Below are 25,277 nucleotides of genomic sequence, written 5' to 3'. Positions count from 1 at the left end.
ATACTGCAATTCATTAAAAAGCCCGAAATCTATTAGAAATTGTGTTGTGTTGCTCATGAGTGAGTGAAAAAAAAGAGTTAAACTAAACCAGTTCCTTCGAAACTTCTTTTTTGCTCATTTGTTCTATTTGGGTTACAAGTTCATTTTTGCTGACTTGTTCTCTATGCCTGTTTTCCTTGGACACTTTTCATATTTTCTTATTTTCCCTATCAACCACATCGCAAATACGTTTTATCTCTTCTTCTTCTCCATATTTTAGCTTTTTTGCCGCTAATCACGCAACCAGGGATATAAAAAAGTAATAAAAATATCAACACCTTACACAGCTATCGAAACTATCGTTGCCATTTTGACAATTTTTTGACAATACAAATAATTTTGATATTCATATATTTGTTAAAATCATTGAACCTGAACATCCTAGCGTGCAAACCGGTATTGTGGCATTTGTAAACTATAATTTTCGTTTATATTGCGCTTTCTGCCCTGCGCGTGTGAGTGTGGTTATCCAGATTTCGAAGATTACCAACGCAGCCCAATCAAACGAAATTAGTAAAAATCCGGTGAAAATTTGTTTGTTACGCACACCCCAGCATTGTAATGACGCCGCCGCGCTCGGAGAGTCCAGTGCGTCGATCTGAAAACAAGCGCAAGAGTTCAACTCTCGAGTCCATTGAGGAGAACGAGACGGTACGCTCTTCCTTGGATCTGTACAACTGCAATAAGCTGAGCATAGCCAATGCCTGGGATATATCGTTGATTGATACACTGGCCAATCTAATGGATAGCCCTCACAAAAAGCTAAGCAGCTTCAGGGTGCGTTTTACTCTTTAACCCTCCGACAAATATGGAGAGCTCCTAACCTACTTTTCTACTTTCACAGATGGCTGGCTCTTTGCTGCAGGTCTTGTGCAAGGTCTACGGCCTGCGTGTAGACTCCATCTACATCGATGCATGTCGTATATCGGCGGGTTTGAATGCTCGCACCTTGACGGGCTTACCTGAGGGACCTCCAGGTGATGGCGAAGAAAGGAATTTATCAACGTTGGCAAAGAACAAGGAAAAGTTGAATGCGCGTTTGGATATGGTACCCATGCAGGACCCTATATTTGCAAAGCTCAATTCGACGGTGGGCTCCCTCGATGCCCCCGATCGAATGATGCACAACATTCTGCCCAGCGTGGACTTTGAGATGCGGCTACGCCCGACTTACAAATTCTTTGATGACACCGAGGGGACGGATGAGCTCATGGATAGCGAAACGCTGAGTGCTGGCGCCAAGGAGTGGCCCGATGAAGAGTTGTGCAATGCGGAATGGCTGCACAAACTGTACAACCGTACGGATGATCTAAATCTGCGGCCACTCCACACGGGTTATGTGATAACCAATCCCAATACCCCCAATCCCAAGCCACAGTCGGGATCTATTTCAGAGGCGGTCCCTTCATATGATGACGATGCTGAGGGGCTGGATAATGCGCACGATATTGGTGGGAATCGCACAGAGCTATCCGTGGCCTTTGACATGAATGCCGAGTGTGAGCCCATGCCGGATATAGAAGCCGGTCCTCCCATTATCTTAGATATACAATCGAATGATTTGCAGGAGCTCACCGCCGAAGAGCAGACGGTCATCACCAATTGCCGCCGTTTAAAGAAAACCGCCGAATTCATTGACGATCTGAGGCCAGTGGATGGTGTCACTAGGCTGGACTATTCATACAGACCCATGGATCAGATCTCACAGCTTTGTGCGGCTCCTGCGCATTGGAAATTCAGGATCACTCGTCCGCGCACCACTCTGGACCAGACGACTGGCCCAAAGGATGCTCTGACTGTTGGCAACCCAAAGAAAACCAAAACCGCTGCCGCTGCCGCTGCCGCCAAGCCACGCATGAAGGAGTTGCACTATGAAAAATGCAAAGAGGAGCTCTTCCAGCCTCTTGATGCCAACATAAAGCAGCAAAAGGTCAACTATCAAAAGAAATGCGATGCCCGAAAGCTGATGCCCACGAAATCCAACAATGAAGCGGATTACCAAGTTAGCCAGCGATTTGGTGAAGCCGATCTGGTTGAGAGTCTGGGCAATGATGTGGATATGGATAAGGGCTTACACCACGGTGATGCCGATAGAGAGCTCTTTGACAATGAAAATTTCACCACAGATGATTCTGTCATGAACCGAATGTCGGCAGCGGACATTGAAGATCCCATGGACATGATGAATAAGGATTCATGTGGGGATATGCCCAAGCAAAGCCAAAGCATGCATGAGGGTGAGGATACAATCATGGAGATATCCACCGAATTTAAGGGTGCACCAAGGCAGGTGGGTCTTTGAATGATATACCATTCCTAAGGGTATATAAAATATCACTTATTTTTCAGGTCAGCAAAGTGATTGGGCCATTTGCGAAGCGTGCCAAGGTGATCGACATGAAGAATCTCAAGAACAGCTGCCATTATTTGATCCAGAAACAATTCCTCAGTTCTGTCAATGAGGCATCGATACCCTCCCTCCCACTGTCAAAGGAAGAAAGCTACGCCAAGGGTACCGCCAGCTTCCAGGAGGTTTACCGATCGTTGCCTGATGTGTTGAGTGACGAAAGGAAAGATTCTCTGTGCCCATCGGTGGCCCTCAATGCGGTTCTCCATTTGGCCAACGATATGAAACTGCGACTCATTCCACAAGAGAATCTAGAGGATTTTCAAATCCGGCAAGTTCTGGATGACGAAGTTTAATGACGAGCTTTTAAAAAAACTGAATTCTGATACAATGCTAGAAGTAATCAATCTTCACACAATTTTAAATACATTTTCATGCAACAACACATACAAAAAACTAAACGAAACGAATCAGGGCTCTTCTCCAATGTGTTCTCGGATGAATTTTTAATTCTATCTCTCAAGTCCTAAGATTTGCAACATATAAACAATAAATTAATATTTTTGAGAGCACATGTAGCTTTTTGAACATTTTTGAACTTTAGATCTAACAGAAGTGTGGATACCAAATTTGGTTGCTCTAGCTGTTATAGTCTCTGAGATCCTTGAAATCACATTTTGCAATAGGCAAAGCCAGCCATGAAACCTGTTTGTTAGAGAGAGACAGAGCGAGAGAGAATGAAATTGGTTTCTTGATTTTGGCTATAATAATTATACGATCTTGTTCAGATTTTTCACTCTAAAAGATGTAGTTTGCCTCTACGGTTATGCGTTTTCTGTTTTCTCGTATCTTTGAAATTGTGGATTCCACAGATTTTCGCCTTTGGTGGGGTCGGAAGTTGGCGGGGTGAAGTTTTGAAATATTCTTGTAACAGTGACATATCAAAGAAGTCCGGATATAAAATATCGTTGCTCTAGCTCTCTAGGCTATAAGCCTTTGAGCACTAGGCGCTGATAGGGACGGACAGACGGACGGACGGACAGTCGGATAGACAGCTATTGATGCTGATCAAGAATATATATATATATATATACTTTATGGCGTCGGAAACGATTCATTCTGGACGTTACACACATCCACTTTCACCACAGATCTCATATACCCCTATACTCATTTTGAGTATCGGGTATGAAAATGCGTGTTATCAAGGTCGAAGAATTTGGAGAGGGATATTGTTTGGTTTAATTATCTGTCCATGTTTCTAGGTTAGAGGTCGTCTAAGTCGGCTATTGATGCTGATCAAGAATATATATACTTTATGGGGTCGGAAACGATTCCTTCTGGACGTTACACACATCCACTTTTACCACAAATCTAATATACCCCAATACTCATTTTGAGTATCGGGTATAATTAAGTATAGTTTCCGTTAAAACCCACATTAAAAGCACCAACGGCATCGAAAAAGGAAATTCCGTGACGAAACGATGCCAAAACGGTATTTTTCGATATTTTATTACCAGGCGAACAGAAAAACCAGAAAGCGACTTCCTCAGTTAACAGCAGAACCCGCGTTAACAGCATACTGTTGCGCCTAACAGGCCACTGGAAGCAGGCTGGCCACAGGCTGTTGACATAACAGATGATGTTAGAGGTGCCCGCCGATACTTGCAGAGGCGTATTGTAAGTTTCTGATTTTCGTTTACTTTCCGGTTGAAATTATATTTTCTCTGGTTTTCTGATGCTTTGGTGATTGATTTTGGATCAAATTTTAACTAACCTATTGGCCCTCGCTATGATGCACCTATCAATCTTGGCAGCGTAAAGCTTCATGGTCTCGTCATAGAGTCATATAAGCTTCATATAGCACTTCACGGTCTTCTCAGTACGGCGCTTTAACTCCTATAAGTTTTTACATCTTCGAAAGTTGGACCATTGGTCGATTTTTGGTCGAGGTTATGCTAGTTTGCCGATGTTCCTTCTTCTCCGATGTAATCTTCTTTCGGTGAGAAGCCCGAGGCTGTGTAACCATCGCATTTCAATGGATTTATTTTACTTTTATAGCGAAGGAAAAGCTGTATTTAAAGTGAAAAGATCTGTGGAAGTTGTACTTTGATTGGTGGACTTTTAACAAAATATTCGTTAAATGTGTTATGACCTCTATTGAATGATAAGTTTGGAAAAAAAGTGCCTACCAAGTGCTCTAGTAATTCCTTTGGAACATTATAATGGGAATTAATTCATAAGCGAGAAGGGTGACGAGTGCGGCATATTAGTTTCTCCGAATTCGCAAGAAAACCATTCTTCTCGTCTTACTCCAAAATGTACTTCCGCTCAAGTATGCATCCACCTAACTTCGGGTTTCACTCTAGTATATCTTCGGACGGCTCTTTCTGGTTTATTTGGTTGTAGTTATCGTTGGTTTATGTAGATGCTGGTTCCTGAGAAATCCGAGGTCTTTCCCAGATCTACTAAGAAATCGATGGACTTTGACGACCTCGTTCTTGGAGGGGGTCAATTGGTTTTTCTTTCCCAGTGTCGAACGTAGTAAGATTTCCAGCCCTATGATACGAGACTGTTAAAGCTGTGTCACTATTGTAAGGTCCAAATACCTTTTATTTTTCTTAATCCAAAATGAATAATGTAGTCCACCAGAACTTCAATTTACTTGGCACGTGTTTGATTGCACAACGTTTTCAAATTCACTTGGATATATATATTTGTATAAAAAGACACATCCGAATTCGCACAGCTTCACTATAGCAATGATCTAGCCAGAAGTTCTATTACTTGCATTAGCCCTTACGATCGGAACTTTACCTTCCACAACCAACGGGGTAATCGTACGATTTTAGACAAAGCTTACACCTTGCTTCCCTAGATAACGGAGTAATCGTACGATGCTAAGCAAAGCTTACACATAGCTTCCACGACTAACGGAGTAATCGTATGATTTCTAGTAAAGCTTTAAAACATAACTCCCACAGATCCACGCTGCTTCTCTAAATAAGACATTAAGCTCTTCAATGGAAGCTTTAACTGCTGCTCTCTTGTAATTGATCTCTTATCTTGTTTTTGTAAAGAGCAGAGTTAATGTTAAACGCGAGGGCCGTACCTCCCAAGCTGTTCTCTGGAGTTTTAGAGTCACAACTGGCCACTACAGATTTGCAACATATAAACAATAAATTAATATTTTTGAGAGCACATGTACCTTTTTGAACATTTTTGAACCTTTTTTGTTTGTTCTACATGGAACTACATATATCTTCAACCCACTACAGCGGAGACGTTTGTGTAATACTTGATAATTATGAAAATTTAGAATAGTTTTTCTGAATAAAAGAGACCGTAAAACTTGGGTGACTGCAAATTATTGTATTTTACGACGACGAAAAAAAAGGAGTGCGTGCGTTCGTTTCAAGAGATTTTTCTCGACTTTTTTCATATATTCAAAACAATTTCTTCTTCGCCTATCTTACCTACGGTGGCAAAGCGGGGCGAATTCGCCAAGAGCGAGAGAGCGAACTTTTATTGCGCTCCCGCTTTGCCCTAGCCTAACTTACAATAGACTTCATAAAATTCGATCCTAATAACAATTATTATACGCCAAATGGCGCTACACTGGCCCCGTTGAAGGCCTGGAAGGCTTCAAACCAGTGGCAGAAGCGCCAACTTGTGAATTGGCCTCCTGAACGTGTCTCCGCTGCTCGTCCTTAGGTCGACCACTCTGACGCTTCCGTCCTGCCCGGCGGTAGAACATAGAACAGCTTTTTGGTCGCTCATGCAACATTTTGGTATTGTATAGTCTTTGGTAAAATTTTTTTGTATTAAAAAAACCCACCATGAAAAATACTGCAATTCATTAAAAAGCCCGAAATCTATTAGAAATTGTGTTGTGTTGCTCATGAGTGATTGAAAAAAAAGAGTTAAACTAAACCAGCTCCTTCGAAACTGTTCTTTTTTGCTCATATGTTCTATTTGGGTTACAAGTTCATTTTTGCTGACTTGTTCTCTATGCCTGTTTTCCTTGGACACTTTTCATATTTTCTTATTTTCCCTATCAACCACATCGCAAATACGTTTTATCTCTTCTTCTTCTCCATATTTTAGCTTTTTTGCCGCTAATCACGCAACCATGGATATAAAAAAGTAATAAAAATATCAACACCTTGCACAGCTATCGAAACTATCGTTGCCATTTTGACAATTTTTTGACAGTACAAATAATTTTGATGTTCATATATTTGTTAAAATCATTGAACCTGAACATCCTAGCGTGCAAACCGGTATTGTGGCATTTGTAAACTATAATTTTCGTTTATTTATATTGCGCTTTCAGCCCTGCGCGTGTGAGTGTGGTTATCCAGATTTCGCAGATTACCAACGCAGCCCAATCAAACGAAATTAGTAAAAATCCGGTGAAAATTTGTTTGTTACGCACACCCCAGCATTGTAATGACGACGCCACCCTCGGAGAGTCCAGTGCGTCGATCTGCAAACAAGCGCAAGAGTTCAACTCTCGAGTCCATTGAGGAGAACGAGACGGTACGCTCTTCCTTGGATCTGTACAACTGCAATAAGCTGAGCATAGCCAATGCCTGGGATATATCGTTGATTGATACACTGGCCAATCTAATGGATAGCCCTCACAAAAAGCTAAGCAGCTTCAGGGTGCGTTTTACTCTTTAACCCTCCGACAAATATGGAGAGCTCCTAACCTACTTTTCTACTTTCACAGATGGCTGGCTCTTTGCTGCAGGTCTTGTGCAAGGTCTACGGCCTGCGTGTAGACTCCATCTACATCGATGCATGTCGTATATCGGCGGGTTTGAATGCTCGCACCTTGACGGGCTTACCTGAGGGACCTCCAGGTGATGGCGAAGGCGGCGATGGGGCTCCCAGTCAACAGCAGCAGGCGGCACCTAAGCTCAAGCGCCAGAAAAGGAATTTATCAACGTTGGCAAAGAACAAGGAAAAGTTGAATGCGCGTTTGGATATGGTGCCCATGCAGGACCCTATATTTGCAAAGCTCAATTCGACGGTGGGCTCCCTCGATGCCCCCGATCGAATGATGCACAACATTCTGCCCAGCGTGGACTTTGAGATGCGGCTACGCCCGACTTACAAATTCTTTGATGACACCGAGGGGACGGATGAGCTCATGGATAGCGAAACGCTGAGTGCTGGCGCCAAGGAGTGGCCCGATGAAGAGTTGTGCAATGCGGAATGGCTGCACAAACTGTACAACCGTACGGATGATCTAAATCTGCGGCCACTCCACACGGGTTATGTGATAACCAATCCCAATACCCCCAATCCCAAGCCACAGTCGGGATCTATTTCAGAGGCGGTCCCTTCATATGATGACGATGCTGAGGGGCTGGATAATGCGCACGATATTGGTGGGAATCGCACAGAGCTATCCGTGGCCTTTGACATGAATGCCGAGTGTGAGCCCATGCCGGATATAGAAGCCGGTCCTCCCATTATCTTAGATATACAATCGAATGATTTGCAGGAGCTCACCGCCGAAGAGCAGACGGTCATCACCAATTGCCGCCGTTTAAAGAAAACCGCCGAATTCATTGACGATCTGAGGCCAGTGGATGGTGTCACTAGGCTGGACTATTCATACAGACCCATGGATCAGATCTCACAGCTTTGTGCGGCTCCTGCGCATTGGAAATTCAGGATCACTCGTCCGCGCACCACTCTGGACCAGACGACTGGCCCAAAGGATGCTGTGACTGTTAGCAACCCAAAGAAAACCAAAACCGCTGCCGCTGCCGCTGCCGCTGCCGCCAAGCCACGCATGAAGGAGTTGCACTATGGAAAATGCAAAGAGGACCTCTTCCAGCCTCTTGATGCCAACATAAAGCAGCAAAAGGTCAACTATCAAAAGAAATGCGATGCCCGAAAGCTGATGCCCACGAAATCCAACAATGAAGCGGATTACCAAGTTAGCCAGCGATTTGGTGAAGCCGATCTGGTTGAGAGTCTGGGCAATGATGTGGATATGGATAGGGGCTTACACCACGGTGATGCCGATAGAGAGCTCTTTGACAATGAAAATTTCACCACAGATGATTCTGTCATGAACCGAATGTCGGCAGCGGACATTGAAGATCCCATGGACATGATGAATAAGGATTCATGTGGGGATATGCCCAATCAAAGCCAAAGCATGCATGAGGGTGAGGATACAATCATGGAGAAATCCACCGAATTTAAGGGTGCACCAAGGCAGGTGGGTCTTTGAGGGATATACCATTCCTAAGGGTATATAAAATATCACTTATTTTTCAGGTCAGCAAAGTGATTGGGCCATTTGCGAAGCGTGCCAAGGTGATCGACCTGAAGAATCTCAAGAACAGCTGCCATTATTTGATCCAGAAACAATTCCTCAGTTCTGTCAATGAGGCATCGATACCCTCCCTCCCACTGTCAAAGGAAGAAAGCTACGCCAAGGGTACCGCCAGCTTCCAGGAGGTTTACCGATCGTTGCCTGATGTGTTGAGTGACGAAACGAAAGATTCTCTGTGCCCATCGGTGGCCCTCAATGCGGTTCTCCATTTGGCCAACGATATGAAACTGCGACTCATTCCACAAGAGAATCTAGAGGATTTTCAAATCCGGCAAGTTCTGGATGACGAAGTTTAATGACGAGCTTTTAAAAAAACTGAATTCTGATACAATGCTAGAAGTAATCAATCTTCACACAATTTTAAATACATTTTCATGCAACAACACATACAAAAAACTAAACGAAACGAATCAGGGCTCTTCTCCAATGTGTTCTCGGATGAATTTTTAATTCTATCTCTCAAGTCCTAAGATTTGCAACATATAAACAATAAATTAATATTTTTGAGAGCACATGTAGCTTTTTGAACATTTTTGAACTTTAGATCTAACAGAAGTGTGGATACCAAATTTGGTTGCTCTAGCTGTTATAGTCTCTGAGATCCTTGAAATCACATTTTGCAATAGGCAAAGCCAGCCATGAAACCTGTTTGTTAGAGAGAGACAGAGCGAGAGAGAATGAAATTGGTTTCTTGATTTTGGCTATAATAATTATACGATCTTGTTCAGATTTTTCACTCTAAAATATGTAGTTATACCTAGTTATATGTGTATATGTATATAGGACTTATGTGTAGAGAATATGGCGTAAAAGAAATTAAATTGGAAAGAAGAGAAAAATATGATAATTATATAACTAGAAGGCAAACGTGAAAGAAAAATTAGTAGCCGATCCGCTTTAAATTATGGCACGGATATGGTTGTTTTATATACCGGAATAGAAGTTTTATAAGACATTTATATTTCGAAAATACTCGAGAATTCCGTTTAAGGAAGTTCGTAACTCACTCATACTTTATACGAATTATCCGGCGTGTCCGTTGAGCTCAAGGGGTGACGTAGGAACATATTCTGAGGAAGGGAGAAAAATTATGAATATACAGGTCTTCACTTCTAATTCGGATGAAACACCGACTCAACGGCTGATCTTAAAAAAATGTGGTTTTCATTTGCGCTAATTTCTAATTATGGGTAATTATATACATTATTGGTTTTTTTCTTTTTAAATCTATACAATACAAAAATAGTTAGTGCGTAGCCTAATCTTTAATAAATGGAAAATCTCATGACGAGACTCAAAACTAATACTTTGGTACATTTTCATACGACGACTATTAAACGGCAGTGTGGATCGCCGCAGAATAATGTTTTATTTTCACAGTTTGAGAACCACTGCACACACTGCGAAGAACTATATGCGAAAGCCTTAGCCGCGCGCTTAATTCATAAGCGAGAAGGGTGACGAGTGCGGCATATTAGTTTCTCCGAATTCGCAAGAAAACCATTCTTCTCGTCTTACTCCAAAATGTACTTCCGCTCAAGTATGCATCCACCTAACTTCGGGTTTCACTCTAGTATATCTTCGGACGGCGGTTTATTTGGTTTATTTGGTTGTAGTTATCGTTGGTTTATGTAGATGCTGGTTCCTGGGAAATCCGAGGTCTTTCCCAGATCTACTAAGAAATCGATGGACTTTGACGACCTCGTTCTTGGAGGGGGGTCAATTGGTTTTTCTTTCCCAGTGTCGAACGTAGTAAGATTTCCAGCCCTATGATACGAGACTGTTAAAGCTGTGTCACTATTGTAAGGTCCAAATACCTTTTATTTTTCTTAATCCAAAATGAATAATGTAGTCCACCAGAACTTCAATTTACTTGGCACGTGTTTGATTGCACAACGTTTTCAAATTCACTTGGATATATATATTTGTATAAAAAGACACATCCGAATTCGCACAACTTCACTATAGCAATGATCTAGCCAGAAGTTCTATTACTTGCATTAGCCCTTACGATCGGAACTTTACCTTCCACAACCAACGGGGTAATCGTACGATTTTAGACAAAGAGTACACCTTGCTTCCCTAGATAACGGAGTAATCGTACGATGCTAAGCAAAGCTTACACATAGCACATAGCCACAGATCCACGCTGCTTCTCTAAATTAGACATTAAGCTCTTCAATGGAAGCTTTAACTACTGCTCTCTTGTGTGGACGTTGACATGCAATGACTGCATCTTTCAAGAGGCGATGCAGTTACTGCACCGTCAAGTGGCCCGTGTGACACCAGCAGAAGGCTGTTACGCGCGGATCCCAGGCAAAACGCAGCCCTCCTCCCGCCCAACCGACCGAGGGGCGCTGCCGCATGACGCGCGGTGCGTAGCCGAACCAAACGCGAACATGCAAGAAAGATAGCTATTAGACTAACATACGAGGAAAATTAGTACTAAACTTACTAAGAAACTAAGCATGCAATCAAAGTACAAATACCACTACAGTTACTAATTAATAGAAAGGTGTGTAAGGATTAATAATTTAATAAGAGGAAGAGAATTAGTGGTGGATATAATATGGTAGAGGGAATTATAATCCGAGCATAAGACCGTAAACGGTTCGTGCAAGGAATAATTCGATCTACAAAGTGGAAGGAACAACGGTATAAAATTTCTAGTCAGTCTAATAGGAATCGTGAAGTTTATGCGGCTCAACAGATCAGGGCTGTCTATGTCACCCCTGATCAAGTTTTGCATAAATATCACACCAAGCATTTTTCTACGGTTAACTAAGGATGGGAGGTTTACTAATAGTAGTCTACTAGAGTAAGATGGGAGTCTTACACCCGCATCCCAGTTGAGGCCCCGCAGAGCAAAGAGTAAAAAGTTTTTCTGTACTGATTCTATTGTAATTGATCTCTTATCTTGTTTTTGTAAAGAGCAGAGTTAATGTTAAACGCGAGGGCCGTACCTCCCAAGCTGTTCTCTGGAGTTTTAGAGTCACAACTGGCCACTACAGATTTGCAACATATAAACAATAAATTAATATTTTTGAGAGCACATGTACCTTTTTGAACATTTTTGAACCTTTTTTGTTTGTTCTACATGGAACTACATATATCTTCAACCCACTACAGCGGAGACGTTTGTGTAATACTTGATAATTATGAAAATTTAGAATAGTTTTTCTAAATAAAAGAGACCGTAAAACTTGGGTGACTGCAAATTATTGTATTTTACGACGACGAAAAAAAAGGAGTGCGTGCGTTCGTTTCAAGAGATTTTTCTCGACTTTTTTCATATATTCAAAACAATTTCTTCTTCGCCTATCTTACCTACGGTGGCAAAGCGGGGCGAATTCGCCAAGAGCGAGAGAGCGAACTTTTATTGCGCTCCCGCTTTGCCCTAGCCTAACTTACAATAGACTTCATAAAATTCGATCCTAATAACAATTATTATACGCCAAATGGCGCTACACTGGCCCCGTTGAAGGCCTGGAAGGCTTCAAACCAGTGGCAGAAGCGCCAACTTGTGAATTGGCCTCCTGAACGTGTCTCCGCTGCTCGTCCTTAGGTCGACCACTCTGACGCTTCCGTCCTGCCCGGCGGTAGAACATAGAACAGCTTTTTGGTCGCTCATGCAACATTTTGGTATTGTATAGTCTTTGGTAAAATTTTTTTGTATTAAAAAAACCCACCATGAAAAATACTGCAATTCATTAAAAAGCCCGAAATCTATTAGAAATTGTGTTGTGTTGCTCGTGAGTGAGTGAAAAAAAAGAGTTAAACTAAACCAGTTCCTTCGAAACTGTTCTTTTTTGCTCATTCGTTCTATTTGGGTTACAAGTTCATTTTTGCTGACTTGTTCTCTATGCCTGTTTTCCTTGGACACTTTTCATATTTTCTTATTTTCCCTTTCAACCACATCGCAAATACGTTTTATCTCTTCTTCTTCTCCATATTTTAGGTTTTTTGCCGCCAATCACGCAACCAGGGATATAAAAAAGTAATAAAAATATCAACACCTTGCACAGCTATCGAAACTATCGTTGCCATTTTGACAATTTTTTGACAGTACAAATAATTTTGATATTCATATATTTGTTAAAATCATTGAACCTGAACATCCTAGCGTGCAAACCGGTATTGTGGCATTTGTAAACTATAATTTTCGTTTATTTATATTGCGCTTTCAGCCCTGCGCGTGTGAGTGTGGTTATCCAGATTTCGCAGATTACCAACGCAGCCCAATCAAACGAAATTAGTAAAAATCCGGTGAAAATTTGTTTGTTACGCACACCCCAGCATTGTAATGACGACGCCACGCTCGGAGAGTCCAGTGCGTCGATCTGCAAACAAGCGCAAGAGTTCAACTCTCGAGTCCATTGAGGAGAACGAGACGGTACGCTCTTCCTTGGATCTGTACAACTGCAATAAGCTGAGCATAGCCAATGCCTGGGATATATCGTTGATTGATACACTGGCCAATCTAATGGATAGCCCTCACAAAAATCTAAGCAGCTTCAGGGTGCGTTTTACTCTTTAGCCCTCCGACAAATATGGAGAGCTCCTAACCTACTTTTCTACTTTCACAGATGGCTGGCTCTTTGCTGCAGGTCTTGTGCAAGGTCTACGGCCTGCGTGTAGACTCCATCTACATCGATGCATGTCGTATATCGGCGGGCTTGAATGCTCGCACCTTGACGGGCTTACCTGAGGGACCTCCAGGTGATGGCGAAGAAAGGAATTTATCAACGTTGGCAAAGAACAAGGAAAAGTTGAATGCTCGTTTGGATATGGTACCCATGCAGGACCCTATATTTGCAAAGCTCAATTCGACGGTGGGCTCCCTCGATGCCTCCGATCGAATGATGCACAACATTCTGCCCAGCGTGGACTTTGAGATGCGGCTACGCCCGACTTACAAATTCTTTGATGACACCGAGGGGACGGATGAGCTCATGGATAGCGAAACGCTGAGTGCTGGCGCCAAGGAGTGGCCCGATGAAGAGTTGTGCAATGCGGAATGGCTGCACAAACTGTACAACCGTACGGATGATCTAAATCTGCGGCCACTCCACACGGGTTATGTGATAACCAATCCCAATACCCCCAATCCCAAGCCACAGTCGGGATCTATTTCAGAGGCGGTCCCTTCATATGATGACGATGCTGAGGGGCTGGATAATGCGCACGATATTGGTGGGAATCGCACAGAGCTATCCGTGGCCTTTGACATGAATGCCGAGTGTGAGCCCATGCCGGATATAGAAGCCGGTCCTCCCATTATCTTAGATATACAATCGAATGATTTGCAGGAGCTCACCGCCGAAGAGCAGACGGTCATCACCAATTGCCGCCGTCCGCGCACCACTCTGGACCAGACGACTGGCCCAAAGGATGCTGTGACTGTTAGCAACCTAAAGAAAACCAAAACCGCTGCCGCTGCCGCTGCCGCTGCCGCCAAGCCACGCATGAAGGAGTTGCACTATGGAAAATGCAAAGAGGACCTCTTCCAGCCTCTTGATGCCAACAAAAAGCAGCAAAAGGTCAACTATCAAAAGAAATGCGATGCCCGAAAGCTGATGCCCACGAAATCCAACAATGAAGCGGATTACCAAGTTAGCCAGCGATTTGGTAAAGCCGATCTGGTTGAGAGTCTGGGCAATGATGTGGATATGGATAGGGGCTTACACCACGGTGATGCCGATAGAGAGCTCTTTGACAATGAAAATTTCACCACAGATGATTCTGTCATGAACCGAATGTCGGCAGCGGACATTGAAGATCCCATGGACATGATGAATAAGGATTCATGTGGGGATATGCCCAATCAAAGCCAAAGCATGCATGAGGGTGAGGATACAATCATGGAGATATCCACCGAATTTAAGGGTGCACCAAGGCAGGTGGGTCTTTGAGGGATATACCATTCCTAAGGGTATATAAAATATCACTTATTTTTCAGGTCAGCAAAGTGATTGGGCCATTTGCGAAGCGTGCCAAGGGGATCGACATGAAGAATCTCAAGAACAGCTGCCATTATTTGATCCAGAAACAATTCCTCAGTTCTGTCAATGAGGCATCGATACCCTCCCTCCCACTGTCAAAGGAAGAAAGCTACGCCAAGGGTACCGCCAGCTTCCAGGAGGTTTACCGATCGTTGCCTGATGTGTTGAGTGACGAAACGAAAGATTCTCTGTGCCCATCGGTGGCCCTCAATGCGGTTCTCCATTTGGCCAACGATATGAAACTGCGACTCATTCCACAAGAGAATCTAGAGGATTTTCAAATCCGGCAAGTTCTGGATGACGAAGTTTAATGACGAGCTTTTAAAAAAACTGAATTCTGATACAATGCTAGAAGTAATCAATCTTCACACAATTTTAAATACATTTTCATGCAACAACACATACAAAAAACTAAACGAAACGAATCAGGGCTCTTCTCCAATGTGTTGTCGGATGAATTTTTAATTCTATCTCTCAAGTCCTAAGATTTGCAACATATAAACAATAAATTAATATTTTTGAGAGCACATGTAGCTTTTTGAACATTTTTGAACTTTAGATCTAACAGAAGTGTGGATACCAAATTTGGTTGCTCTAGCTGTTATAGTCTCTGAGATCCTTGAAATCACATTTTGCAATAGGCAAAGCCAGCCATGAAACCTGTTTGTTAGAGAGAGACAGAGCGAGAGAGAATGAAATTGGTTTCTTGATTTTGGCTATAATAATTATACGATCTTGTTCAGATTTTTCACTCTAAAAGATGTAGTTATACCTAGTTATATGTGTATATGTATATAGGACTTATGTGTAGAGAATATGGCGTAAAAGAAATTAAATTGGAAAGAAGAGAAAAATATGATAATTATATAACTAGAAGGCAAACGTGAAAGAAAAATTAGTAGCCGATCCGCTTTAAATTATGGCACGGATATGGTTGTTTTATATACCGGAATAGAAGATTTATAAGACATTTATATTTCGAAAATACTCGAGAATTCCGTTTAAGGAAGTTCGTAACTCACTCATACTTTATACGAATTATCCGGCGTGTCCGTTGAGCTCAAGGGGCGACGTAGGAACATATTCTGAGGAAGGGAGAAAAATTATGAATATACAGGTCTTCACTTCTAATTCGGATGAAACACCGACTCAACGGCTGATCTTAAAAAAATGTGGTTTTCATTTGCGCTAATTTCTAATTATGGGTAATTATATACATTATTGGTTTTTTTCTTTTTAAATATATACAATACAAAAATAGTTAGTGCGTAGCCTAATCTTTAATAAATGGAAAATCTCATGACGAGACTCAAAACTAATACTTTGGTACATTTTCATACGACGACTATTAAACGGCAGTGTGGATCGCCGCAGAATAATGTTTTATTTTCACAGTTTGAGAACCACTCCACACACTGCGAAGAACTATATGCGAAAGCCTTAGCCGCGCGCTTAATTCATAAGCGAGAAGGGTGACGAGTGCGGCATATTAGTTTCTCCGAATTCGCAAGAAAACCATTCTTCTCGTCTTACTCCAAAATGTACTTCCGTTCAAGTATGCATCCACCTAACTTCGGGTTTCACTCTAGTATATCTTCGGACGGCTCTTTCTGGTTTATTTGGTTGTAGTTATCGTTGGTTTATGTAGATGCTGGTTCCTGGGAAAACCGAGGTCTTTCCCAGATCTACTAAGAAATCGATGGACTTTGACGACCTCGTTCTTGGAGGGGGGTCAATTGGTTTTTCTTTCCCAGTGTCGAACGTAGTAAGATTTCCAGCCCTATGATACGAGACTGTTAAAGCTGTGTCACTATTGTAAGGTCCAAATACCTTTTATTTTTCTTAATCCAAAATGAATAATGTAGTCCACCAGAACTTCAATTTACTTGGCACGTGTTTGATTGCACAACGTTTTCAAATTCACTTGGATATATATATTTGTATAAAAAGACACATCCGAATTCGCACAGCTTCACTATAGCAATGATATAGCCAGAAGTTCTATTACTTGCATTAGCCCTTACGATCGGAACTTTACCTTCCACAACCAACGGGGTAATCGTACGATTTTAGACAAAGCTTACACATCGCTTCCACGACTAACGGAGTAATCGTACGATGCTAAGCAAAGCTTACACATCGCTTCCACGACTAACGGAGTAATCGTACGATGCTAAGCAAAGCTTACACATAGCTTCCACGACTAACGGAGTAATCGTATGATTTCTAGTAAAGCTTTAAAACATAACTCCCACAGATCCACGCTGCTTCTCTAAATTAGACATTAAGCTCTTCAATGGAAGCTTTAACTACTGCTCTCTTGTAATTGATCTCTTATCTTGTTTTTGTAAAGAGCAGAGTTAATGTTAAACGCGAGGGCCGTACCTCCCAAGCTGTTCTCTGGAGTTTTAGAGTCACAACTGGCCACTACAGATTTGCAACATATAAACAATAAATTAATATTTTTGAGAGCACATGTACCTTGTCTCCACTACAGCGGAGACGTTTGTGTAATACTTGATAATTATGAAAATTTAGAATAGTTTTTCTAAATAAAAGAGACCGTAAAACTTGGGTGACTGCAAATTATTGTATTTTACGACGACGAAAAAAAGGAGTGCGTGCGTTCGTTTCAATAGATTTTTCTCGACTTTTTTCATATATTCAAAACAATTTCTTCTTCGCCTATCTTACCTACGGTGGCAAAGCGGGGCGAATTCGCCAAGAGCGAGAGAGCGAACTTTTATTGCGCTCCCGCTTTGCCCTAGCCTAACTTACAATAGACTTCATAAAATTCGATCCTAATAACAATTATTATACGCCAAATGGCGCTACACTGGCCCCGTTGAAGGCCTGGAAGGCTTCAAACCAGTGGCAGAAGCGCCAACTTGTGAATTGGCCTCCTGAACGTGTCTCCGCTGCTCGTCCTTAGGTCGACCACTCTGACGCTTCCGTCCTGCCCGGCGGTAGAACATAGAACAGCTTTTTGGTCGCTCATGCAACATTTTGGTATTGTATAGTCTTTGGTAAAATTTTTTTGTATTAAAAAAACCCACCATGAAAAATACTGCAATTCATTAAAAAGCCCGAAATCTATTAGAAATTGTGTTGTGTTGCTCGTGAGTGAGTGAAAAAAAAGAGTTAAACTAAACCAGTTCCTTCGAAACTGTTCTTTTTTGCTCATTCGTTCTATTTGGGTTACAAGTTCATTTTTGCTGACTTGTTCTCTATGCCTGTTTTCCTTGGACACTTTTCATATTTTCTTATTTTCCCTATCAACCACATCGCAAATACGTTTTATCTCTTCTTCTTCTCCATATTTTAGGTTTTTTGCCGCCAATCACGCAACCAGGGATATAAAAAAGTAATAAAAATATCAACACCTTGCACAGCTATCGAAACTATCGTTGCCATTTTGACAATTTTTTGACAGTACAAATAATTTTGATATTCATATATTTGTTAAAATCATTGAACCTGAACATCCTAGCGTGCAAACCGGTATTGTGGCATTTTTAAACTATAATTTTCGTTTATTTATATTGCGCTTTCAGCCCTGCGCGTGTGAGTGTGGTTATCCAGATTTCGCAGATTACCAACGCAGCCCAATCAAACGAAATTAGTAAAAATCCGGTGAAAATTTGTTTGTTACGCACACCCCAGCATTGTAATGACGACGCCACGCTCGGAGAGTCCAGTGCGTCGATCTGCAAACAAGCGCAAGAGTTCAACTCTCGAGTCCATTGAGGAGAACGAGACGGTACGCTCTTCCTTGGATCTGTACAACTGCAATAAGCTGAGCATAGCCAATGCCTGGGATATATCGTTGATTGATACACTGGCCAATCTAATGGATAGCCCTCACAAAAAGCTAAGCAGCTTCAGGGTGCGTTTTACTCTTTAACCCTCCGACAAATATGGAGAGCTCCTAACCTACTTTTCTACTTTCACAGATGGCTGGCTCTTTGCTGCAGGTCTTGTGCAAGGTCTACGGCCTGCGTGTAGACTCCATCTACATCGATGCATGTCGTATATCGGCGGGTTTGAATGCTCGCACCTTGACGGGCTTACCTGAGGGACCTCCAGGTGATGGCGAAGGCGGCGATGGGGCTCCCAGTCAACAGCAGCAGGCGGCACCTAAGCTCAAGCGCCAGAAAAGGAATTTATCAACGTTGGCAAAGAACAAGGAAAAGTTGAATGCGCGTTTGGATATGGTGCCCATGCAGGACCCTATATTTGCAAAGCTCAATTCGACGGTGGGCTCCCTCGATGCCCCCGATCGAATAATGCACAACATTCTGCCCAGCGTGGACTTTGAGATGCGGCTACGCCCGACTTACAAATTCTTTGATGACACCGAGGGGACGGATGAGCTCATGGATAGCGAAACGCTGAGTGCTGGCGCCAAGGAGTGGCCCGATGAAGAGTTGTGCAATGCGGAATGGCTGCACAAACTGTACAACCGTACGGATGATCTAAATCTGCGGCCACTCCACACGGGTTATGTGATAACCAATCCCAATACCCCCAATCCCAAGCCACAGTCGGGATCTATTTCAGAGGCGGTCCCTTCATATGATGACGATGCTGAGGGGCTGGATAATGCGCACGATATTGGTGGGAATCGCACAGAGCTATCCGTGGCCTTTGACATGAATGCCGAGTGTGAGCCCATGCCGGATATAGAAGCCGGTCCTCCCATTATCTTAGATATACAATCGAATGATTTGCAGGAGCTCACCGCCGAAGAGCAGACGGTCATCACCAATTGCCGCCGTCCGCGCACCACTCTGGACCAGACGACTGGCCCAAAGGATGCTGTGACTGTTAGCAACCTAAAGAAAACCAAAACCGCTGCCGCTGCCGCTGCCGCTGCCGCCAAGCCACGCATGAAGGAGTTGCACTATGGAAAATGCAAAGAGGACCTCTTCCAGCCTCTTGATGCCAACAAAAAGCAGCAAAAGGTCAACTATCAAAAGAAATGCGATGCCCGAAAGCTGATGCCCACGAAATCCAACAATGAAGCGGATTACCAAGTTAGCCAGCGATTTGGTAAAGCCGATCTGGTTGAGAGTCTGGGCAATGATGTGGATATGGATAGGGGCTTACACCACGGTGATGCCGATAGAGAGCTCTTTGACAATGAAAATTTCACCACAGATGATTCTGTCATGAACCGAATGTCGGCAGCGGACATTGAAGATCCCATGGACATGATGAATAAGGATTCATGTGGGAATATGCCCAATCAAAGCCAAAGCATGCATGAGGGTGAGGATACAATCATGGAGATATCCACCGAATTTAAGGGTGCACCAAGGCAGGTGGGTCTTTGAGGGATATACCATTCCTAAGGGTATATAAAATATCACTTATTTTTCAGGTCAGCAAAGTGATTGGGCCATTTGCGAAGCGTGCCAAGGGGATCGACATGAAGAATCTCAAGAACAGCTGCCATTATTTGATCCAGAAACAATTCCTCAGTTCTGTCAATGAGGCATCGATACCCTCCCTCCCACTGTCAAAGGAAGAAAGCTACGCCAAGGGTACCGCCAGCTTCCAGGAGGTTTACCGATCGTTGCCTGATGTGTTGAGTGACGAAACGAAAGATTCTCTGTGCCCATCGGTGGCCCTCAATGCGGTTCTCCATTTGGCCAACGATATGAAACTGCGACTCATTCCACAAGAGAATCTAGAGGATTTTCAAATCCGGCAAGTTCTGGATGACGAAGTTTAATGACGAGCTTTTAAAAAAACTGAATTCTGATGCAATGCTAGAAGTAATCAATCTTCACACAATTTTAAATACATTTTCATGCAACAACACATACAAAAAACTAAACGAAACGAATCAGGGCTCTTCTCCAATGTGTTGTCGGATGAATTTTTAATTCTATCTCTCAAGTCCTAAGATTTGCAACATATAAACAATAAATTAATATTTTTGAGAGCACATGTAGCTTTTTGAACATTTTTGAACTTTAGATCTAACAGAAGTGTGGATACCAAATTTGGTTGCTCTAGCTGTTATAGTCTCTGAGATCCTTGAAATCACATTTTGCAATAGGCAAAGCCAGCCATGAAACCTGTTTGTTAGAGAGAGACAGAGCGAGAGAGAATGAAATTGGTTTCTTGATTTTGGCTATAATAATTATACGATCTTGTTCAGATTTTTCACTCTAAAAGATGTAGTTATACCTAGTTATATGTGTATATGTATATAGGACTTATGTGTAGAGAATATGGCGTAAAAGAAATTAGATTGGAAAGAAGAGAAAAATATGATAATTATATAACTAGAAGGCAAACGTGAAAGAAAAATTAGTAGCCGATCCGCTTTAAATTATGGCACGGATATGGTTGTTTTATATACCGGAATAGAAGATTTATAAGACATTTATATTTCGAAAATACTCGAGAATTCCGTTTAAGGAAGTTCGTAACTCACTCATACTTTATACGAATTATCCGGCGTGTCCGTTGAGCTCAAGGGGCGACGTAGGAACATATTCTGAGGAAGGGAGAAAAATTATGAATATACAGGTCTTCACTTCTAATTCGGATGAAACACCGACTCAACGGCTGATCTTAAAAAAATGTGGTTTTCATTTGCGCTAATTTCTAATTATGGGTAATTATATACATTATTGGTTTTTTTCTTTTTAAATATATACAATACAAAAATAGTTAGTGCGTAGCCTAATCTTTAATAAATGGAAAATCTCATGACGAGACTCAAAACTAATACTTTGGTACATTTTCATACGACGACTATTAAACGGCAGTGTGGATCGCCGCAGAATAATGTTTTATTTTCACAGTTTGAGAACCACTCCACACACTGCGAAGAACTATATGCGAAAGCCTTAGCCGCGCGCTTAATTCATAAGCGAGAACGGTGACGAGTGCGGCATATTAGTTTCTCCGAATTCGCAAGAAAACCATTCTTCTCGTCTTACTCCAAAATGTACTTCCGTTCAAGTATGCATCCACCTAACTTCGGGTTTCACTCTAGTATATCTTCGGACGGCTCTTTCTGGTTTATTTGGTTGTAGTTATCGTTGGTTTATGTAGATGCTGGTTCCTGGGAAAACCGAGGTCTTTCCCAGATCTACTAAGAAATCGATGGACTTTGACGACCTCGTTCTTGGAGGGGGGTCAATTGGTTTTTCTTTCCCAGTGTCGAACGTAGTAAGATTTCCAGCCCTATGATACGAGACTGTTAAAGCTGTGTCACTATTGTAAGGTCCAAATACCTTTTATTTTTCTTAATCCAAAATGAATAATGTAGTCCACCAGAACTTCAATTTACTTGGCACGTGTTTGATTGCACAACGTTTTCAAATTCACTTGGATATATATATTTGTATAAAAAGACACATCCGAATTCGCACAGCTTCACTATAGCAATGATATAGCCAGAAGTTCTATTACTTGCATTAGCCCTTACGATCGGAACTTTACCTTCCACAACCAACGGGGTAATCGTACGATTTTAGACAAAGCTTACACCTTGCTTCCCTAGATAACGGAGTAATCGTACGATGCTAAGCAAAGCTTACACATCGCTTCCACGACTAACGGAGTAATCGTACGATGCTAAGCAAAGCTTACACATAGCTTCCACGACTAACGGAGTAATCGTATGATTTCTAGTAAAGCTTTAAAACATAACTCCCACAGATCCACGCTGCTTCTCTAAATTAGACATTAAGCTCTTCAATGGAAGCTTTAACTACTGCTCTCTTGTAATTGATCTCTTATCTTGTTTTTGTAAAGAGCAGAGTTAATGTTAAACGCGAGGGCCGTACCTCCCAAGCTGTTCTCTGGAGTTTTAGAGTCACAACTGGCCACTACAGATTTGCAACATATAAACAATAAATTAATATTTTTGAGAGCACATGTACCTTTTCTCCACTACAGCGGAGACGTTTGTGTAATACTTGATAATTATGAAAATTTAGAATAGTTTTTCTAAATAAAAGAGACCGTAAAACTTGGGTGACTGCAAATTATTGTATTTTACGACGACGAAAAAAAAGGAGTGCGTGCGTTCGTTTCAATAGATTTTTCTCGACTTTTTTCATATATTCAAAACAATTTCTTCTTCGCCTATCTTACCTACGGTGGCAAAGCGGGGCGAACTCGCCAAGAGCGAGAGAGCGAACTTTTATTGCGCTCCCGCTTTGCCCTAGCCTAACTTACAATAGACTTCATAAAATTCGATCCTAATAACAATTATTATACGCCAAATGGCGCTACACTGGCCCCGTTGAAGGCCTGGAAGGCTTCAAACCAGTGGCACAAGCGCCAACTTGTGAATTGGCCTCCTGAACGTGTCTCCGCTGCTCGTCCTTAGCTCGACCACTCTGACGCTTCCGTCCTGCCCGGCGGTAGAACATAGAACAGCTTTTTGGTCGCTCATGCAACATTTTGGTATTGTATAGTCTTTGGTAAAATTTTTTTGTATTAAAAAAACCCACCATGAAAAATAGTGCAATTCATTAAAAAGCCCGAAATCTATTAGAAATTGTGTTGTGTTGCTTATGAGTGAGTGAAAAAAAAGAGTTAAACTAAACCAGTTCCTTCGAAACTGTTCTTTTTTGCTCATTCGTTCTATTTGGGTTACAAGTTCATTTTTGCTGACTTGTTCTCTATGCCTGTTTTCCTTGGACACTTTTCATATTTTCTTATTTTCCCTATCAACCACATCGCAAATACGTTTTATCTCTTCTTCTTCTCCATATTTTAGCTTTTTTGCCGCCAATCACGCAACCAGGGATATAAAAAAGTAATAAAAATATCAACACCTTGCACAGCTATCGAAACTATCGTTGCCATTTTGACAATTTTTTGACAGTACAAATAATTTTGATATTCATATATTTGTTAAAATCATTGAACCTGAACATCCTAGCGTGCAAACCGGTATTGTGGCATTTGTAAACTATAATTTTCGTTTATTTATATTGCGCTTTCAGCCCTGCGCGTGTAAGTGTGGTTATCCAGATTTCGCAGATTACCAACGCAGCCCAATCAAACGAAATTAGTAAAAATCCGGTGAAAATTTGTTTGTTACGCACACCCCAGCATTGTAATGACGCCGCCACGCTCGGAGAGTCCAGTGCGTCGATCTGCAAACAAGCGCAAGAGTTCAACTCTCGAGTCCATTGAGGAGAACGAGACGGTACGCTCTTCCTTGGATCTGTACAACTGCAATAAGCTGAGCATAGCCAATGCCTGGGATATATCGTTGATTGATACACTGGCCAATCTAATGGATAGCCCTCACAAAAAGCTAAGCAGCTTCAGGGTGCGTTTTACTCTTTAACCCTCCGACAAATATGGAGAGCTCCTAACCTACTTTTCTACTTTCACAGATGGCTGGCTCTTTGCTGCAGGTCTTGTGCAAGGTCTACGGCCTGCGTGTAGGCTCCATCTACATCGATGCATGTCGTATATCGGCGGGTTTGAATGCTCGCACCTTGACGGGCTTACCTGAGGGACATCCAGGTGATGGCGAAGAAAGGAATTTATCAACGTTGGCAAAGAACAAGGAAACCCATTGACGAAAGGAAAGATTCTCTGTGCCCATCGGTGGCCCTCAATGCGGTTCTCCATTTGGCCAACGATATGAAACTGCGACTCATTCCACAAGAGAATCTAGAGGATTTTCAAATCCGGCAAGTTCTGGATGACGAAGTTTAATGACGAGCTTTTAAAAAAACTGAATTCTGATACAATGCTAGAAGTAATCAATCTTCACACAATTTTAAATACATTTTCATGCAACAACACATACAAAAAACTAAACGAAACGAATCAGGGCTCTTCTCCAATGTGTTCTCGGATGAATTTTTAATTCTATCTTTCAAGTCCTAAGATTTGCAACATATAAACAATAAATTAATATTTTTGAGAGCACATGTACCTTTTTGAACATTTTTGAACTTTAGATCTAACAGAAGTGTGGATACCAAATTTGGTTGCTCTAGCTGTTATAGTCTCTGAGATCCTTGAAATCACATTTTGCAATAGGCAAAGCCAGCCATGAAACCTGTTTATTAGAGAGAGACAGAGCGAGAGAGAATGAAATTGGTTTCTTGATTTTGGCTATAATAATTATACGATCTTGTTCAGATTTTTCACTCTAAAAGATGTAGTTTGCCTCTACGGTTATGCGTTTTCTGTTTTCTCGTATCTTTGAAATTGTGGATTCCACAGATTTTCGCCTTTGGTGGGGTCGGAAGTTGGCGGGGTGAAGTTTTGAAATATTCTTGTAACAGTGACATATCAAAGAAGTCCGGATATAAAATATCGTTGCTCTAGCTCTCTAGGCTATAAGCCTTTGAGCACTAGGCGCTGATAGGGACGGACAGACGGACGGACGGACAGTCGGATAGACAGACATGGCTCTATCGACTCGGCTATTGATGCTGATCAAGAATATATATATATATATACTTTATGGGGTCGGAAACGCTTCATTCTGGACGTTACACACATCCACTTTCACCACAGATCT

General features: G+C 42.0%; 3 protein-coding genes across 5 annotated transcripts; all 3 read left to right on the top strand.

Annotated features, from left to right (window-relative positions):
• The first annotated feature begins 499 nt into the window (after positions 1-499).
• On the top strand, positions 500-2,958 carry LOC117185993 (condensin complex subunit 2-like). The gene is made up of 3 exons (XM_033386019.1): positions 500-816; positions 884-2,329; positions 2,389-2,958. The coding sequence occupies exons 1-3, from the start codon at positions 601-603 to the stop codon at positions 2,740-2,742; spliced, it is 2,016 nt and encodes a 671-aa protein (XP_033241910.1). The 5' UTR covers positions 500-600; the 3' UTR covers positions 2,743-2,958.
• Positions 2,959-6,616: 3,658 nt separating this feature from the next.
• On the top strand, positions 6,617-24,635 carry LOC108165003 (condensin complex subunit 2-like). 3 transcript variants are annotated; one of them, XM_033386012.1, is made up of 5 exons: positions 6,617-6,672; positions 6,726-7,057; positions 7,125-8,633; positions 8,693-8,918; positions 24,333-24,635. In XM_033386012.1, the coding sequence occupies exons 2-5, from the start codon at positions 6,842-6,844 to the stop codon at positions 24,458-24,460; spliced, it is 2,079 nt and encodes a 692-aa protein (XP_033241903.1). In that variant the 5' UTR covers positions 6,617-6,672; positions 6,726-6,841; the 3' UTR covers positions 24,461-24,635. The 3 variants fall into 3 exon arrangements, with proteins under 3 accessions (XP_033241903.1, XP_033241904.1, XP_033241902.1); XM_033386013.1 differs by lacking the exons at positions 8,693-8,918; positions 24,333-24,635 and adding exons at positions 13,470-14,650; positions 14,710-15,265 and having other exon boundaries at positions 7,125-7,257; XM_033386011.1 differs by lacking the exon at positions 24,333-24,635 and having other exon boundaries at positions 8,693-9,262.
• On the top strand, positions 18,152-20,695 carry LOC117186003 (condensin complex subunit 2-like). Its single transcript, XM_033386036.1, has 4 exons — positions 18,152-18,253; positions 18,307-18,638; positions 18,706-20,076; positions 20,136-20,695. The coding sequence occupies exons 2-4, from the start codon at positions 18,423-18,425 to the stop codon at positions 20,487-20,489; spliced, it is 1,941 nt and encodes a 646-aa protein (XP_033241927.1). The 5' UTR covers positions 18,152-18,253; positions 18,307-18,422; the 3' UTR covers positions 20,490-20,695.
• Positions 24,636-25,277: the final 642 nt, after the last annotated feature.

This window comes from Drosophila miranda, chromosome XL (assembly GCF_003369915.1).
Source record: "Drosophila miranda strain MSH22 chromosome XL, D.miranda_PacBio2.1, whole genome shotgun sequence".
Taxonomy (NCBI): Eukaryota; Metazoa; Arthropoda; class Insecta; order Diptera; family Drosophilidae; genus Drosophila; species Drosophila miranda.
This window is presented reverse-complemented; position numbering and strand designations above follow the sequence as displayed.